The 18301-nt window shown below is 59.2% G+C and overlaps 3 protein-coding genes across 8 annotated transcripts in view; 1 reads left to right on the plus strand and 2 right to left on the minus strand.

Moving 5' to 3' along the window:
- The window catches only part of ZBTB46 (zinc finger and BTB domain containing 46), a 50891-nt gene extending 39915 nt beyond the window's left edge, over nucleotides 1-10976 (plus strand). For both annotated transcript variants that reach the window (XM_043884487.1, XM_043884486.1), the window contains exons 4-5: nucleotides 5710-5885; nucleotides 7807-10976. In XM_043884487.1, coding sequence (XP_043740422.1) covers nucleotides 5710-5885; nucleotides 7807-8178 — 548 coding nt within the window. In that variant the 3' untranslated portion in view covers nucleotides 8179-10976. The remainder of the gene's footprint in view (nucleotides 1-5709; nucleotides 5886-7806) is intronic.
- Nucleotides 10977-11166: 190 nt separating this feature from the next.
- SLC2A4RG (SLC2A4 regulator) lies at nucleotides 11167-14745 on the minus strand. Its single transcript, XM_043884495.1, has 8 exons — nucleotides 14489-14745; nucleotides 14057-14181; nucleotides 13026-13135; nucleotides 12423-12586; nucleotides 12251-12351; nucleotides 11905-12142; nucleotides 11726-11817; nucleotides 11167-11637 (listed from the first exon to the last, which is right to left on the minus strand). Exons 1-8 carry the CDS (start codon nucleotides 14597-14599, stop codon nucleotides 11526-11528), a joined length of 1053 nt encoding a protein of 350 aa, XP_043740430.1. The 5' UTR covers nucleotides 14600-14745; the 3' UTR covers nucleotides 11167-11525.
- LIME1 (Lck interacting transmembrane adaptor 1) lies at nucleotides 14632-18282 on the minus strand. Of its 5 annotated transcripts, XM_043884489.1 has the most exons (8): nucleotides 17730-18282; nucleotides 17277-17366; nucleotides 16755-16880; nucleotides 16517-16574; nucleotides 16343-16430; nucleotides 15909-16258; nucleotides 15733-15811; nucleotides 14632-14990 (listed from the first exon to the last, which is right to left on the minus strand). In XM_043884489.1, the coding sequence occupies exons 2-8, from the start codon at nucleotides 17330-17332 to the stop codon at nucleotides 14632-14634; spliced, it is 1116 nt and encodes a 371-aa protein (XP_043740424.1). In that variant the 5' UTR covers nucleotides 17333-17366; nucleotides 17730-18282. The 5 variants fall into 5 exon arrangements, with proteins under 5 accessions (XP_043740424.1, XP_043740425.1, XP_043740428.1 ...); XM_043884490.1 differs by lacking the exon at nucleotides 17277-17366 and having other exon boundaries at nucleotides 17730-18281; XM_043884493.1 differs by lacking the exon at nucleotides 17277-17366 and having other exon boundaries at nucleotides 16755-16806; nucleotides 17730-18270.
- Nucleotides 18283-18301: the final 19 nt, after the last annotated feature.

Here is an 18301-nt window from a genome sequence, read left to right on the forward strand (position 1 = left end):
TAACTGATAGATCGGCAGACAGAATATCTGCAAGGATGGAGAAGATTTGAACACAATTTTCAAATATTAACCTGGAATAAACCCACTGAGTCACAAGATGCTGCTCTTTTCCTATATGTTGGACTCAGCTTGCTATTTTGTTTAGGATTTTTGCATCTTTGTTCAGAGAAGTATTGTTGTAACACATGGTCAACCAAGTCATACATCACACCAAACAAATGCATAAACATTCCAAGTGCACAGGAAACATTTACAGATAGACCAAGCAGGAATGTAATGGAGATCTAAGCAAATGTCAAACAGTGAACTCATACAGAGTGTGTCCTCTAATCTCTGTGAAGTTAAATTTTAAAAATCAGCAACAGAAAGATATGTAGAGTAAGTCACAATGGAAATTACAAAATATTTTGAACTGAATGATAATGAAAATATGACACATCGAAACTTGTAGGTTACATCTAAAATCCTATTTAAGGGAAATCTATAGCTCTTGCACTTATTAGAAAAGAAGGTAAGTTTAATTTGAGAAGTCAAGAAGTGAGAAAAGAATAGCAAATTAAACCCACAGAAGACAGGGGGAGTGAAACAGAGAGCAGATGTCAATGAAATAAAAAGCAGATGGACAACAGAAAAATGAACAAAATCAAACACCGATACATTGAAAGATTAGTAAAACAAACTCCTATCACAGTTATCAGTAAGAAGAGAGGACAGGAAAGCTGATTGTCAATAATAGGTATATAAAAATCATTACAAAGATACTATAGATGTTAGAATGATAATAAGGGAACATCGTGAACAATTTTGTGCTAATACATTTGACAAATTGGAGGAAATGGGCAAATTTCCTGAAAAAACACAGTATATCAAACGGAGCATTTTAGGATGCTCCAGGGCCGTCGGTGGGTGGAGGAAGCAGGCTTATGCGGGCTGCTCTGAACCGAATCAGAGATGCTGGGCCACAGGGCTGGCCCTGGTCTGGCCATGGGGTGAACATGGAGGGGACCATGACCCAGATGTGAGAGCTGATAGAGGAGAACGGGGTGGCTCTGGGGTGGTTGGTATGAAAGCTGTGCTCACAGGCATGCTATTTACCTTCTCTTGAAATCCTTCCCTCATGAGGAGGGCAGCCCTGGCCAAGTCACAGGGCCCCAGATGCTGCAGAATACAGAAACTGGGGGCGGGATTAACACAGACAGTGGAGATCAGAGGAGGAGACAGCAGATGCCCAGCCTGGCAGCAGCCAAGAGGGATAGGCAAGGAGGCCGTGGACGAGGGTCTGAGCAGACTATGATGGGGATGCTGAGGTGGGTGGAGTTCTCAATATGTGGTTCTGGGCACTTCCCTGGTGGTCCAGTGGTTAAGACTGCACTTCCAATGCAGGGGTCGCGAGTTTGATATCTGAAATGGTTCTGGATGTTCCCTGGTCAGTGAGCTTACTGTAAATCTGATTCTCTGCAGGGCTGGGCGGAGACGTTGCTTCCTCTAACAGTGCTTCACTGAGTGGTACTCTTGTAGATACATTCCTGCAAAACTGTAGGTCTGTGTTACTGAACTTCATACTTCAGATAATCTGGTGCCAAGTTCTGACCTCGCTTCCTCATTTTCAAGCTTGCCATTCATCTTGTCCGCTTAATTCCAGGCAAAAGGGCTCTGTTTTCAGGGTGGATTGGTAGAGAATGTCTGTTTCAATTTGATGCTATCTGTGCTTTTTCATTTATTTTGATTACTTTTTCACTGGTTGGATTTTTAAGACTTTATTGGTATTTATGAGACTCAAACTGCATGATGTATAAAGGTGTCCTAAGATATATAGACTGTAAACCACAAGTTATGGAAGTGTTAGCTTCTTTCCCTGACAAAGTTCTTTTAATTACAGCAGTCAATGAAAACTTTCCTCAAAACTGTTCATGAAAGTAGTTGCATGGTGCCCCCTCCCAAAGACACATGCATGTCCTAATTCCTGAGATCTGTGAATGTGATCCTATTTGGGAAAAGGTCTTCCAGACCTAATTAAGGATCTTAAGATAAGCTCTCCGTGGAATATCCAGTTGGTCCTAAATCCAGTGACCAGTGTCCTTATAAGAGACAGATGAGAAGACAGACAAAGAGGAGCTGCCACAAGAAGATGGAGGCAGAGACAGGAGGGAGGTGCTGCAAGCCCAGGGACCTCCTGGAGCCCCAGAAGCTAGAAGAGGCAGGAAGGGCCCTCCCCTGGAGCCTTGGGAGGGACTGCAGCCCAGCAGCACCCTGACCTCAGGTGTCTGTCCTCCAAGATAGAGATGACAGGTGTGTGATGCTTTAAGATGCCCAGATTGTTGACATTTATATTAGCAGGAAACTAATAGGTAAAGAAAACACAAAATGCATCATTGTGGGTAGGCTCAGTGTGCCTGGGGATGGGGGTCACACTCAGGTTTGTGCAACTAAATTGTTTTCTTGGGGAAAAATACAACACTTGTGTACAGAGATAAGTATTTCTAACATGTAGGTCTGGATTGTTAAATGCAAGCTAGAATAAATAATTCAAATTTTAATTTTTATGTTTACAGAAGCAGAATAGAAAGTCTAAAATAACTCAGAAAGGTTATTTGAAATAAAACAACCTAAAAGCTGTCTCCTTGCGCTGCTTTTCCATCTCAGAGCAGGTGGCACACTTTCTGTGTTCCGTGCGATGTAAAAACTGGGTTGGTGCTGGGGGAACAGCCCGGAGGCCGGTGTGGGTGGCTGTGTTGCTACTGCCTCATCGAAGGCTGGGTTAGGCTGGGCCTGGTGCTCAGATGGGAAGAGAGATATGGAGGGGAGGTTTTCCTCCTTGGGAGCTGCCAGGTGTGGCCTGTCCAGATGTGCCAGGCTGGGTGCCCTCCCCTCTGTCCTGACTTGGACCCTCACCTGGACCCACCTGTCCAATGGCCCTCAGTGGGGGGCTGGAGCCCTGCTCAGGAAGGGCTGCTTCCTCTAGGGTCCAAGAGCTGCCGAATGCTCTGGCTGTGCCTGCATCTGAGACCCGGGCCTACAGCTTTGCAGGGAGCAGTCCTGCTCACAGTGGTAACCACAGTCTGTGTCCCACATACAGAGGGTAGCCTTGGCCCTGTGAACCAGTAGAGACCATGGCCTTGGCCCTTGGTGCACGCAGGACCCGACAGCCAGCACGGCCGCGTCTCAGGATTTCTCTCCAGGGGCAAAGGTTCTCTAGTAGGCATCTTATTGAGGCACTGTTTGTGAGGGTAAAAAAAAAATGGAAACAACTTCCATGTTTGTTGAATAAATAGTGATGTAGCCGCACACTTAAGAACTTACATTTAAGAATCATACTGTGAAAATGTAGTTCACAGATGTTATTGTGGCCCCCTGTGTGAAGGGACAGTGAATGGTGACTGTTCACGCCTCTCACCACCTGGTCTCACCCACTTCCCTCCCGGCACCTTCCCACCCACCCTGGCTCCCAGCCACACGCATGTCGGAAGTTTCTAGATGTGAGAAAATGCCTTACTTCTTAGGACAGGCTTGGATGCTGAGAGAGGCCTGGTGGCCATGCCCAGGTTTAGTGGGGACATGGAGCCCCTCTGTGTGTACAGACATGGGCAGGCGGCGGGCCTGGGGGTGGCATGGATTCTGAGCTGTGATGACGTCCACACAGCCCATCTTGGGGCTGTGATGGCCTTCCCTGGTGAAGCCATTGGCCTGTGCGTGGATAGGGGTCATCCTGGGCAGTGTGTCCCTGGTGTCTGACTCCATGGGGTGCGGGAGATGACAGAGGGAGAGTGCGGGTCCATGAGGTCAGCCAGGCTCCCGGCAGGCCCTGTGGACAGTCTCATTGACAGTGTTCTGGGAAATAAAAGGATCTGGCCGCTTGATTATTTAGATGCCCTTTAAGATGTCTCAGGAGAAAACTATGGCTTGATTTTTGTTGTTGTTCAGTTGCTCAGTCGTGTCCGACTCTTTGCAACCCCATGAACTGCAGCACACCAGGCTTCCCTGTCCTTCACCATCTTCCGGAGCTTGTTCAAACTCATGTCCATTGAATCAGCAATGCCATCCAACCATCTCATTCTCTGTCGTCCCCTTCTCCTCCTGCCTTCAATCTTTCCCAGCATCAGGGTCTTTTCCAATGAGTTGGCTCTTCGCATCAGGTGGCCAAAGTATTGGAGCTTCAGCTTCAGCATCAGCCCTTCTAATGATATTCAGGATTGATTTCCTTTAGGATTGACTGGTTTGGTCTCCTTGCAGTCCAAGGAACTCTCAAGAGTCTTCTCCAACACTACAGTTTGAAAGCATCAGTTCTTCTGTGCTCGGCCTTCTTTATGGTCCGTCTCTTACATCTATACATGACTACTGGAAAAACCATAGCTTTGACTATACAGACCTTTGTCAGCAAAGTAACAGCTTGTTTAAGAAGCAAAATAAAATGTCTTGCTCCCTGTTGCCTGGTGTGTTTCAGGGTCAGAGGTGCAGAGTGAACACCCACTTCTCTATGCTTGTGGAGACATAGGCGTGTCCAGGGCCTCTGGACTCAGTGTTGACGTACTGCACCATCCCCTGGGCGTCATTTCTATGGACCCTGCCTGGGGCTGGGGCCTGAGAAGCAGAATGGATGGGTGGCAAGGGCCCTGATCCATGTGATATGCTAGGTGGCCTGGGGTTGGGGAAACTGGGCTGGACGGAGCCATCCTGTCACATGTCCAGCAGCCTGGCCGGCTCTCTTGGGTGAGAGAGGCCAGCTTCAGTCACCGTAGTTTCCCCAGCTTCTCCTCGCCCTGCTAGCTGTGTCATGCTGTGGCCACTGGTTTCTTGTCTGCTTCCCTCTGGTGCCTCCAGGGGCAGCCGTGACCACAGCTGGGCCCTGCTGGGTGCAGATGTTTGGCGGGGTCTGACAAGGGGTCCTCCTGCTGCTGGTATTCATTCCACCTGCCTGCCTTTGGCCTGATGGTCAGGAAACTTGTTCTGTCCCTTGGGTGTGGGTGCTGGGGTACAGTCGGTGAGTGTTGTGGGTGGCATGAGGGCCGGGGGCTGATTCCAGACGCCTAAGACAGATGTCCATCCTGGGCTCCCCTCCTGGGAGGAAGTGCCACCAAGCACTTGGGAGGGCCTCCCAGCAACCCTCGTGAGCTCGGGTGACCGACCCAGGAGCCATGGGTCTGGGTACGGGGTGCCCCTCGTTCCTCCCTTGGCTCAGCGAGGTGACTGTGGTGTCCGTGACTGCCCAGCACAGGGGGCATCACTCAGGATGAGCTGCCCTAGTGCCCGGTGGGCCTCACACAGTGGTACTGTCCCCCATGAGCCTCCAAGAATGTGGCCCCAGCCTGGGGCCCACAGTGTCACTCCCTGAAATGTGGGCACCCTGACAGCCCACATCCCCATCCTGCCTGGACAAAGCGTGCCCTGGACCGCTTGCTTTGGGGCCTGCTAGGGGCTGGCTGCTTGCTGTGTGTCGGGGGCTGGCGGCCTCTCACTAGGCTGCATCCACCAGGCAGCACCCATACCCTGTTGCGGCCATGTGGAGGTGTGGACCGTGTGGAGATGGGTCTGTTGATGCCGCGCGTGTGGACTCGTGTGTTTCAGGGGTGATGTAGGAGGTACCGGCTGATCTGAGAAGCACACTTTCTCAGAGCATGGACACAGCCCCCTCTGGCCCGGGCCCAGGCCTGGCGGGCGGGCTGGGCAGGACTTGGGGCTGACCGGCAGTCGTCTGTCTTGTCTGTCTTTCAGTGAACGAGTTCACGGTCATCAGGAAGAAGTTCCGCTGCCCCTACTGCAGCTTCTCGGCCATGCACCAGTGCATCCTCAAGCGGCACATGCGCTCGCACACTGGCGAGCGGCCCTACCCCTGCGAGATCTGCGGGAAGAAGTTCACTAGGCGCGAGCACATGAAGCGGCACACGCTGGTGAGCGGCTCTGGGGGCGGGGCCACGCCAGGGCGGCGTGGGGTCATCATGGGGTCAGTGTGGGGAGCAGGGGTCGGTCCCGGGCATGCTTTGTCCAGGCAGGATGAGGATGTGGGGTGTCAGGGTGCCAAGGGAAGCCCTGAAGTGGGGTCCAATCTGCCGTGGGCAAGACCAGGACAGCAGGGACCCCCACATCCCTCTTAACCAGCTCTGCCCCCAGCCCCAGGTGCAGAAGGCAGATGGGCACATCGCCCCGGCCCCACCCCTCAGGTTTCCCTTGAGACCGCCTCTACTCCAGCCCAGCTTCTGCAGGCGCCTCCTTCCCTGCCAGGACCCTGCCCCCACCCGGGTCTCCTACCACGCAGCCACTTCTTCCGTGGCCCTCCCACTCCCGCCCTGCAGTCGCCATGGGAACCCACGGCCCCTGGAAGGTCTGACAGCCTGGCTCGCAGCTCAGGAGCAGGTGCTGTGTGGATGTATTTGCTTGGCCAGGAAGTGATAGAGAAGGTCGTGCTTGAAACCACGAGGCAGGCAGAGTCACCAAAAAGCAAGTGAGGAACCCTTGGGTGGGTGAGAAAACAGGGAGGTCAGGCGACTCCGGGCGGGGGCAGGAGAGAACGTAGGGTGGTGTGAGTGAAGGGACCTCAGGGCCGCATGGGCTGGCCAGCAGAGCAAACCACCAGGAGGCATAAAGGGACCACATCTCTGTGGTGAGGGGCCCAGGTACGTCCTGGCACAGGGCTGGCCATCCAGGGGGGCCAAGGCAAGATCTCAGACATGACCCTGACGGAGTAAGCCAAGTGAGGGAGTGAGTCCAAGCCCACTGCCCTAGCACCCGCATCCTTCCTTGCCCATCCATGCATCCATTCAGACAAGTGTCTGGCCATCTGGTGCTGGTGGACAGGCTCCCATGACTCCCCAGGAGCTGCCCCCACTGCCCAACCCTGCTGTGACCAGACTGAAGTCTTAGCTCTCTGGTTGGGAGAGGGTTGCATAAGTCCTGGATTTAAAATGTAGCAAATGAAAAGAAGCAGGAAGAGCCCCTGGATCTAATGATCTGAGGCTCTGTTCTGAAATCAGATTCTGTGAGGAGGCCCAGTTCCTCCTGACGTCCATCTCAGGCTGTGTCTGGCCTCCCGCCTGCCCAGGCTGGCTGGCAGCAGTCCTCGGTCCTCATGGTTGAGGTTTAGTGTAAGGGCACAGTAGGGCAGATCTTCAAGGTGGTCTGCGGGACCTCTTAGCTGAGAAGTCCAGGGCACTCAGCCAGGCACATGGACGGGTCCCTCCGTAGGCCTGTCGGTCAGAGAATTCAGAAAGGCTTCACTGTTTCCCTCCGAGCCCCCAGCCCTGCCTGCCCTGTGGGTGGGCATTCAGCCTAGCTCTGGGCTGTCCTGATGGCTTCCCAGAAGTCAGGTGGTCGAGTCACCCCTGGTCACTGCTGTCCCGAGGCTCCCATCATCCATACCCCCATGCCCCAGCCACTGGGGGCCACCGGAGTCCCATCCATCCCCTTGTGGGGCAAAAGCTTGGGTGTGGCGGAGGTGACTGCTCTGCCATTTTTGCTGGGAGGTGTGGGGAGCAGCACAACCTCCAGTGAGATCTGAGCCTGGGGCCAGTCCTGCTGGGGGACATGACCAGCCTGGTGCCCAGCACACCTCTGAATGGAAACAAGTTTTTGTGGCACCTGCAATTCTGTATGTCCTGGCTTTGTGCCTTGACCCCTGGCCAGGGTTAGGGGTGTGAGCAGCCTAGTGGACTGAGTCTCCACCCCCCACCCAGACCTCACCCTCTGGGCCCCCAGTCATCCCGTCTAGCCCTGCACTGACTGCCAGCACCACCCCCCACTGACCTCTGTCCTCCCACACTGACCGTCATCCCCCGGCACTGACCGCCCCCCACACTGACAGCCGTGCCCCCACAGGTGCACAGCAAGGACAAGAAGTACGTGTGCAAGCTATGTAGCCGTGTGTTCATGTCAGCCGCCAGCGTGGGCATCAAGCACGGCTCGCGACGCCATGGCGTGTGTGCCGACTGCGCAGGTGGCAGCGGGGCCGGGTCCCTGGATGGTGGCGGCGCAGAGGGCTCCCCCGAGCTGTTCTCGGGAGACGGGCCATACCTGGAGGACCCCGAGGACCCACGCGGTGAGGGCGAGGAGGAGCTGGGCGAGGATGAGGACGACGTGGGCCTAGCCCCCGAGGACGCGCTGCTGGGGGACAAGGAGGATGAGGACTCGCCGCGGGGGCCCCACAGCCCCAGTGGGGGTGCAGACAAGGACTTCACCTGGATCTCCTAGGCCAGGCGGGCAATGGGCTGCGGCCGCCCTCACCTGTGTGTGCCCCGGGCCCCTTCCCCTGCTACCCCCCACCCCTCGTGGACAGCAACCTGGGGCTCTGAGGCGGCCGCCGCCCCAGCTAGCGGGGCTGGGGACACACACAGGGTGGGGGCACAGAGTGGATTTGAGCCTTGAGAGAGCCCGCAGCATCTCCCCCAGCTGGGGTGCGTGGCGGGCCTCAGGGGAGCCCAGGAGGCTGGCGGCCAGGAAGGGGTCAGCCCTGGCTAGGGCCTCCTCTGTGGCCCTGAGACCCGGGTCCAGGGGCTGTTAGGAGAGTTCCACCCCAGCCATCCAGGGCTGAGTTCCCCCGCCCCTTGTCAGCAGCAGAGGGACTGCTGGCGGCTTGAGGGCTGTGCCTGCGGTGGCAGCCTGTGGGATCCAGGTCGGGCGTCCACAAAGGCCTGCGGCCCTCCCACCTCTGGGCTTTGGTGCTCAACACACAGCAGCTGCCGACCTCGGCCAGGGCGCCCAGGTGCTATCTCCCCACGGAGGCAGCCGGGCGGGCGGGCCCAGGTGCTCCCACTGCAGGCGCCTCCTCTTTCTCCGTGTGCACTTCTCTGAGGGCCGGGCCGGCCTGCCCCTCAGCCCCGCCGTCCTGCTGCGCCTAGGCCACTCCTGCTGACCCTCCCGGGCGGCTTGCCTTCCTTGCTGCTAACGCCGGAGGGTGTCCCTGACGCCCATGCTGCTCACGCCGCCCGCGGGGGCCACCCCACTCCCCAGGTGCTCTGGGCCCCAGTTCCATGAGTTGCTAAGGGAACTGAGGCCGGCACGTGAAATGGTTTTGTTCGGCATTATCTTCAGAGTTGTCTTTCCTTTGGCTCCTTCCCGAGCCTCGCCGTCTTGTAAACGAACTCATCCACCCTTCTCGAGGGGCCGGGGTCCCACCTCGTGCCGTGAGGACACTGCCCGCTGCCCGTCCCCATCTGGCTGCCGGTCCAGCGCCAGCCTGTCTTCCTTAAGGCTCGTGGCACATGCATTCCATCCCCTGCACCCACCTTTCTTGGGAACCCCTGTGGGGCCCCGAGTCAGGGCCCTGCGGTGCTGAGCTGGGACTGGAGGAGAGCTGGGCTGGGTTTTCTCTCTCCACTTAGCCTGCACCAAATGGCTTCCCTGTGTTCCTGCCGGGTTCCCTCTCCTCTTTCTAGACGGAGAAAGGCCAATTCCACCAACCCCTCCCAGGTGGCTGCTGTGGGGGCGGCGGGAGGCAGTCAGGGCTGGCTGCAGGCACCTGGATGGTGCTGTCCTTGAATCCCTGCCCAGGGGAGAAGTCACAGCTTCATGTTTTGTTTTGTTTTGAACACCATCAGCCACGTTTTTCTCAGAAGAGGACTGTGCTCCCATCCTCAACTGTCGGCATTCTTGAGGGAAGGGCCAGACAGCGGGGGCAGGAGCCCAGGGTGAGGGGGCTCCAGGGCCCGCGCCCCCTTCTGCCTTTCATAGTGGGGCCTGCCTGAGCCATTCAGAGGGGCTCCCCATTGTGTACCTTCCCCCCACTTTCTAACCCCTTTTGTAAACAAGACTTACTTTCTTATCAGATGCATTTGGAAACCAGACCTTTGCTACCAAGCATCTCTGGGTTTTGTACAGGGCCACCTCTGCGCCACTCTCAGGGCCTGCCCACTCCCACTCTGGACCACCCTGGCTGACCCCTCTGGGGCCCTCGGTGCCACAGGGGCATTTTCTCCCTCAAAACGATACTTCACTGGGATACTCACCTCCCACCCCTGAGCCCCTGTGTTAATTCTTGTGTGAGCTGGATTTCAGAGATGGAGGCAAACATGAAGGGAAAGACATGTAATGAAGATTTTTTTTTTTTACCGTGGTCTTTTTTTTTTTTTTTTTCAAAGCAATGTTTAAACTAATAAATATTTTTTTACGAAGTGGAAAGCGTGTAGATCACATCTCACATTTTTGTACCTTCCCGTGTATGCGTCTGTGTTCGGCGTCTGCATCACCAACGTGGAAGGTGGGCCATCAGGCGGCTTGTTCTTTGGGGTAGGGGAGGGGCGGGGAACCAAGATTTTGTATCAAGCTCTGGATCCTGACGGGGTTGTATGTTTGGACTCTGGGTTTGGGGAACAGTCACAACACTGCCAGGACTGGATAGGGACCTCGATTGAAAGGACACAGCTACTGCTTCCAACTTTGCACATCTTCCTTTTTAGAAAAGAGAACTCTTGAGAAAATGCAAAAACTGGAACTTTTTGCAATATTATATGAAAGATAATCTTATTTTCGCTCATTCTGTGACATGTGCAACTCTTAAGAAAGCCATACTTTATGGTGTTTTTATTTTTAGATCCTATATTGTGTTTTGTACCCAGCCCTTTTTAGAACTTCTTGTAGTGAGGGCGCTGTGTGTGTGCTTTTCTTAAATATTTATTTTTTCAACATGCTTTCAACCTGTCAACAAAAACAACAGACAAAAAAAGGGCAGTGTTTGAAGATTGTTGATTTTTTTTTTCTGGGGATAATCTATATTATATCAACTTTATATTAACGACTATAAACCTGTGTTTGTATTGGAAATGTGTTTCACATTTGTGGGGGGTCTTTTGTAATCGGTCGGTGGAACAACAGGGCTATTGCCTGTTTCCCTGGAGCCATCGATGCCAACAGCACCTCCTCCCTAGTGGTCTTGAGATTTCTTATCTGCTGGGTGCGCTCTGGGACCCCTGTGGGTCTCATCTCTGTGACGGGATTAGTTAGATATTCTTGCAAAGCGATCACTTTCAATAAATCGGGAAATTGCTGCTTGAGCCATCGCCTTGTGTGTGTTACAGACAGTGTCCCCTCCTTCGGCCTTGCCCTGGGTAGAGGTGGCCAGAGGGCGCCTGCCCCCTAGCCCTTTGTGGCCTGCCTACTGGCCTCCTCACTGCCCATCTGCTACCCCTGCCTGTGGCAGGGTCCCAATTCCATGTCCCTTCCCACCCAGGAGACAGACACAGCTTTTGGAAAAAGTCCCGAATCTTTAATTTTACTCTTCGCCTGGTTCAGCCCAGACGTGAGACACCTGAGCAAACACGGCACAGACATGCGCCTGGGCCCTCAGTCAGGTGAAGTGCGGGCAGGGGGCACCCCCCCCAACACCCCTCAAAGTGCATCGAGGACGCCCTGCGTGGCTCCGTCACACTCCTGACAAGTCCAGGGCCAAATGAGGGGCGGCCACCCCGGGCCGAGGGGACAGCGGTGAGGTTTGGCTTTAGTGCAAAAGGCCAAAGGCTGGTTTCTTCAGAGGCACTTCTGAGTGGTGGGGACCTCCCCTCTTAAAAAGAAGACCCTGCAGCTCGGAGAAGCCCTGGGCAGGCTCAGTCCAGGAAACGCTGGCAGGCCTTCTTCCAGCGGCAGGCCGTGCACCACAGGTCCCGGTGGTCCATGCCATACACTTTCCGGCACTTCTTGGCATCACCCCGGGGCTTCCTGGGGGAACACACAGATGCACAGGGTGCTATTGGGGCTGGGCCCCTCCCTGCCTGGCGCCCACCCTGGCCCCTCTACACACACGCACCTTGGGTTGGCACTGGGTTTGGCGAGCAGGGCTGGTGCACAGGCCCTGACAGGAGTGGGCTGTGGCTCCAGATGGATGGGTGCCAGGCAGCCCTGAGAGGAGGTACTGCTATGGCCTCGTGCTCCTTGGGAGCCGCCCGCAGCCTCACCCACCTGGTGGGCATGGTCACTGGGGCACACCTGGGAGGGGGATGTGGTGCTCAGCACCGAGGGTGGGGGCAGGGCAGGCAGGCGCAGAAGGCTGGGCAGGGCCAGGGGCTCCAGCAGCTCCAGGCGGGGAAAGGCGGGTGGCACCGAGGCTGTGGGGGACCCTGGGGTCAGGCCAGACAACCCATCAGTCAGCGAGTCCAGGCCGCTGTCCAGCTCTGTGTAATAGAAGTCCTCCTCGCCATCACTCTGCTCCAGTTCAGCCTGCCGCCTGCAAGGTCGGGGGGGGTGGGGGGGGGGAGTAATGGGGGATGGAGGTGGGGTTGAAGCAGAAGCCTGCCTGGCACCCCGCCCCTCCCCCATCCCAGCCCCGCCGCACCCCAGGTGCACCAGGCGGATGTGTCTCTGCATCCCCGACGCGGAGCTCAGCACCTTCCCGCAGCGCTTCCACAGGCACTGGAACAGCCCCTGCAGCGAGCTCTGGGCAACAGGGGGCGGTCAGGCTGGGCACCCCCAACATCCACCCCGCCCCAAGGACCACCCCAGCTCACCTTCCTCTTCCTCAGCGTGGACTCCCCGAACAGGAAGTGGGCTGCCTCAGGGGGCAGCGGTGGCGACGGTGTAGACGGAGAGGACTGGTCACTGGCAGGGTCCCAGCCCCCGCCGCAGCCCAGTGGCTGCACCGGGGCTTCCCTCCAGGGCTCCAGGCACGGTTCTGTGGACACACACAGGCTCCCGGGTCAGGACTTTGGGGCCCAGGCTATGCTGCAGATGCTGCTGGCTACAAGTTCCTGAATGCACAGCCTCTGTCTGTTCACCTGTCCCTGGGTGAGCTTGGAGGACAAAGAACCTCTTGAGGCGGCAGTGGCAGGGAGAAGGTGGCCGCTACAGCCTGGGGACAAGGCTTTCCAGCACAGAGAAGGAAACATAGAAGAATCTGAGGTGGGGAGATGCCTGGCCTGTCGGGTGGAGACAGACAGGTCCTGGGGCCGCAGGAAGGGGCAATGGATGTCTTGATGTCCACTTCAGGACTCAGGAGATGCACTTGGAAGATGGTATTCCAGCTGGAGTCTGCCTGCCCCACTGGGCTTGACAGCTCGTAGGATCCTGAGCCCCGCCACCACCCCCAGCCCAAGCCAGGTCTCTCAGCTCACCTGTGCTGAAGGTCACACCTGGGGCCCCCAACAGGAGGGGGCTGGTGGACAGGCTTGTGAGGGCTGTGGCAGCCATGACTTCGTCCAGTCGGGCTTTTCCTGGGGGGCTTCTGGAGGAGATGGGGGTAGGGGGCAGGTGGGGCCCAAGAAGTACTCCAGGCCCGCCCCCTGGCCCGACACACGTGCAGGCCTGGGCACGTGTGTGCACCCGGCTCCCTCACTCCAGGAGCCGGCTGGGCAAGATGCCCAGCCCCACCCCCAGCTCAAGTTGCCAAGTCCCAAATCCCCAGGAACCACCAGGAACAGGCTCGGGCTGGGGTCTTCCTCCCAAAGCCTGACTTCTCTGCAGCCTGGCCTTTGTTCCACCGTGCCTTCTTCAGACCCTGGTGCTGGGCAGGGGTCTGAGGCCACCGACCAGCGCCGCCAGGCCTGGCCAGGCCCAGCCCTCCCCCCAATCACACATTAACCAGGGTTGTGCAACAGCAGCTGTGGGCCTAGAGCCAGGCCTGGGAGGGCGGGAGCAGCCAGCAGTCAGCAGCAGCCAAGGGAGACTGGGCTGTAAGAACAAGCGGGTCCTGGGGCCCCAGGGGGCCAGGCCAGGCCAGGCCCTTGCCTCCACAGCCAGCCCAGGGGGTCAGGCACCAGGGAGGGTTTCTCTGCAGATAGGGATGGGGAGATGGTCATTTGGGCCCAGGATTCCTGGACAGTCAATTTCACACTGGCCTCACTGCCTCTTCTGCACAGACAGGGACATGCACCCCTCCATGATCTGCGTTTTGAATCCCAGGGGTTTGGGGAGGGGGTGAACAAAGCATACTAATACATTGGTCATTTCTACTCAACTTCTCCAGGGCAGGGGAGCCAGGAGGCAATGACAGAAACCCAGTTCAGGACGCTGACCTGCCCTCCATCGAGGCCTCCCTGCGGGATTGAGGTCGAGAAGGATCCAGCCTGCGCCCATCCACTACCCCTGCACACAGGCGCACGTGTGCACACGCCCCCATTGGCCTGGCAGTCGGGCCCTGTCTCACCTATGCGCTGGCACTGGGATGTGCGCTGACGGCGTCGGGGGCCCCGCCGCCCCCGCCCCTGGGGCTCCGAGGTCCGCGGCTCGCGGCTCCGGCTCCTGGGGCAGCGCGAACTCCACAGCAGGGCCCTGAGGATGCCGCCGGCTCAGCGCGGGGAGCGGCCGGGTCCCCACCCCCACAGCCACCGCCACCGCCACCGCCACCCAGACCCACTGGTGCCCGCCCCCAAACCGGCTGCGGCCGGTGTGGCCCCGCCCCGGCCCCGCCCCCGGCCGTCGCGGCGGGAAGCACTCCGGGCGCCGGCCCAGCCCCGCCGGACCCACGGACACGCGCGGCGACGCGCCGCCCCCGCCCGCCCCGCCCGGGGGCCCAAAGTTCGTGCAGCCCGACGCCATCTTCGCAGCGGGAACTTTGTCGGCGCCCCACGCCCGGTACCTGCGGCGGCGCGGGTACCGACACGGGCGCGGTCGCGGGGTCCCGGCCGGCGGTGCGGAGTGGGGGACGCCCGCAGCCCGGGCCGGACGCCGGAGGGCGCTCGGCCTCCATAGCTGGCCAGCCGGACACCAAGGCTGCAGCGGCTAGGGCGGACGCTCGGGACGCGGCCCCGGGCCGGGCCGGGCCGGGCTGGCCGGGGCGCCGACCCCCGCCCTGGATCGGCCACCGCCCGCTCCGCGCCGCCCGGAGGCTGCCGACCGGCCCCGCCCCCTCCGCGCGGCCCGAGGTCCCGCCCCTGCCCCGCGCCCATTGGCCCGCTCCGCAGTCACGCCCCGTCCCAGGCAGGCAGCTCCCGCGCTGGCCGCCTCCCGCGCCGGTCTAGGAGGGGTCCCGGCTGGCACCGCCCGCCCGCCGGGCTCCCGCCCCCGCGTCCGTGCGCCCGGGTCCCAGGGCTGGCCGGCTTCCTCAGGGGAGTCTCTGCTCGTCACTTGGGCGGTCCTCCCTGGAACAGGTTATTCTTTAACGTACGACTGACTGCCTGTCTCCCCCGTCCCTTATGTAACTCCAGGGACTGTGGCGGAGCCTTCCCTGGCGATCAGGGTCCAGGTCCCACCCTGCGGCGGCCACCGTGCGGCCCAGCTCACCGCTCCGAGGACCCCTTCGGCCTGACGACCGCCCCCCAAGCTTGCCCCCCTCCCCACTAGGTCTTCTGAGCACGACCAGAGGCAGTCCCAGCTGACCTGGCCCAAGTACCTGGCACGCCCAGCGGAACCAAACCCCACCCCCAAGGCTCCCAGGGTGAGGAAGAGCAGGCTGAGGTATAGGGATCTGGGGCTTTATTGAGACCCTGCCCTGCAGAGGACATGGCAGTCAGGATCCGGGGGACCCCACAGGCTGGCAGCGCTGCTGTCTGGAATTTGTGTTGTCAGTTGCGTGTAGGGGAGAGACTGTGGGGGAAACGAGGGTTCGCAGCCCACTCTGGAGGAAGGATCATCTGTAATTGGATGTTCAGGGCAGGGAGGCAATAAAGACCCCTCCCCAGGCTTAGACAGGAAGCGAAGTGTGTCTGTGCCCTGAACACGTCCTTTCCTGATAGGAGCTGGAGCTGGGGGGCTCCAGAGTTGCTCCCATATCCTGGATGCTCTCATACACATTTTCCAGGAGGCTCTTGTCCATACCCAGGCCCCCAAGAGGGAGGACCTCATAGGCCGGGTCACTCCCCAGAGCCAAAATTGCTCCCCCACCTTTGGGGTCTGGCTGGTCTGTGGCAGGTCCTGGGTCCCTCCTTTTAGGTTTGTTGACCCTGGAATACAGGATGTCCACCTGGAGAAAGGAAGCCAGCCCAGGGAGGGTCAGTGCCATCCACTCAGTGAAGGACCTGCCCAGTCCCACCCACCCTATCTCACATCCTCTGGGTTACCTGAGTGGCTGGGGTTGCCTCGACCTTCCCCTGCCCCAGGCCTTGGGGGCCCCGATCTGTTCCCCTGAGCTTCTGGACACAAGCATACTCAGCTACCACAGGTCTGGCCTCAGGCCCAGGCCTGGCATAGCTGCTGGTCAGCCGTGCCCCTGCCCACACCCCAGAGCTAACTGCCAGCCTGGCCCTGGGGATTGTTGCCAGGCCCACGTTGGAATAGGTGGCCTCCAGGCCAGTGGAGGGCGCAGCCAGGGGCAGCTCCTGGTGTGAGAAGGGTGCCGGGGGCCTGGTCATGCCTCTGGATGCCTCCAGGTACTGTGGACGTAGGAGATCCATGCTGGCAGGCCGTGGGGCTGTGGGTGGGGGGAGGGCAGAGGTTACTGGGGGATCTGGGGATGCCTGCCCACCTCCAGGACCTGGCCCTCCCACCAGCTCACCTCTGCTACAGGGCCGGCTGCGGTGCAGTTCATGCAGCCTGGTGTCGGACTTGCTGAGGGAGCAGTGGTGGGGTCGTCTTAGCAGTGACTGGGGGCAAGGAAGGCTGGTCGGCCTCCAGATGGCCCCACCCTGGTCCCAGGGAACCCTGGCCCCAGGGACACTCTGGCACTCACCACTTCTGCTGGCATCGCACTGCCCTGCAACCTAGACAGCTGCCTCCGTGCCTGCTTCCTGGGTGCCAGAGGGTCATCAGCCCGGGGAGGCAGAGACACGGGTCAGAGATGTCAACCTCCGGTCCAAGGCCCGTCAGGAAGTATGTGTACAGAGCCATGCTGGGCCTGCCTGAGTCCCGCCCTCTCTGGCTGTAGAGCTGAGCCAGGCCCCACCCAGGCCAGGCAGGGATGGACATACCTGTTGCAGGCTGTGCACAACACCCACAGCCAGAGCAGCAGTGTGAGGCACCCTAGGACCCAGAGAGCAGGAGGGACCGAGGACCCCTGTTGCCTCATTCTATGAAGATGTGGACGAGCCTGCAAGCTGAAGACTGGTGCTGGAGGCTGCGGGACTGGGAACCCACCTGACAGCCCCACTTCTGTGTCTCATGCTGCCAGGAGGTCCCCTCCCCGCCGTGCGCTGTGACTCAGCACACAGGAAACCCCAGTCTCGGTAGCCCCTCCCTCCTACGGAGGCCGAGGGGACACAGCCTTGGTGCCCACCTTCCCATCTCTGCCTGGGGGGTGCTGGTGTGAGGTGTGTTCTGACTGGCCCCCACAAGGACCTGAGTTGGCAAGGATGACCCAAGTGATGGCTGAGCATGGGGCCAGTGAGAAGGGGCAGGGCAGCTGGGACCTGACCAAGGACCTCCTGTGGTCAGAGGCAGAACCTGAGACCCAGGTCACCCCCAGGAAGGCAAGCCACAGGCCACAGACTCACCTATAGCCACGTCCTGCCCAGGAATGGCTCCTGTCCAGGTGGTGCCCCCTGGCCATCCACTAAAGACTGGCCCCCTCAGGGACTGGGAAGCTGGGGGGTCAAGCAGGCTGGAGGTGCTGCTCTGAACATGGACTCCCCCTCTCCCCCTGGCTCGCTACCTCTCCCCTCCCACTGCCCCTGCCATTGGATGTCCACTTCCTGGAGTCTTGGCAGAGCTGCTCGGGGGCAGGGGGGAGCAGGTGTCCAGTCGCACAGAGCTATGGGGTGGGGAGTCTCTGGAGGTGGGGGCCAGTCTGCCCAGGCCCAGCAAGTGGGCTTTCCTCACCAGAGGGCCCAGTCCCAGTGCCCTGACCTGGTAGGGCCCAGTCCTCCCAGACTCCAGCCCTCAGCTGTCCTAGGAAGGCACTAAGGAGTATGGGGCCCTGACCAGGCTGGAGGCGAGTGGGCACTCACCGAGGCCAGGACGTGGTGTGGCTCCTCCGCCGTCTGGAGGCCAGAGTGGCACTCACCGAGACCGGGCTGTAGTGCGGCTCCACTGTCTGTGGTGGCGGGCAGCTTGGGCACCTTGAGGCACAGTGCCTTTGTCGCCCGCAGCCCAGCTCCCCACTTCACTTCCTGTGCGCCTCACCTCATTTCCCCGCCACGGCAGCCACCCCCACCTGCTGTGGCCCAGATGGCACTTGGTGGGGCGAGTCGGCACTGCCTCCACCCATGATGTGGTGGGTGCGCGGGCGAGGAGACTTGCACGACACCCCCAGCTCGCTGGGTCCTCCTGCCCTGTTACCAGCGCTGCCCCGGGCACAGCACGGCCAAGGGCTCCTCCCACCACTGCAGCACCAGCTCCACCCATTTGTGGGTGTCAGGCACTGTGGAGGCGCATCCTAGGCTGTGACCCACATCTGGGAGGGCAGCAAGGAGGCCCATCCTCCTGGTCCTCTGAGCTTGGGCAGGGGCAGCAAGCTCACTCAGGACCCCTCCAGCCCAGCCCTGTGACCTGGCACAAAGACCCCTACTCCCCAAGGACC

This window comes from Cervus elaphus, chromosome 23, assembly GCF_910594005.1.
Source record: "Cervus elaphus chromosome 23, mCerEla1.1, whole genome shotgun sequence".
In the NCBI taxonomy this organism is placed as follows: domain Eukaryota; kingdom Metazoa; phylum Chordata; class Mammalia; order Artiodactyla; family Cervidae; genus Cervus; species Cervus elaphus.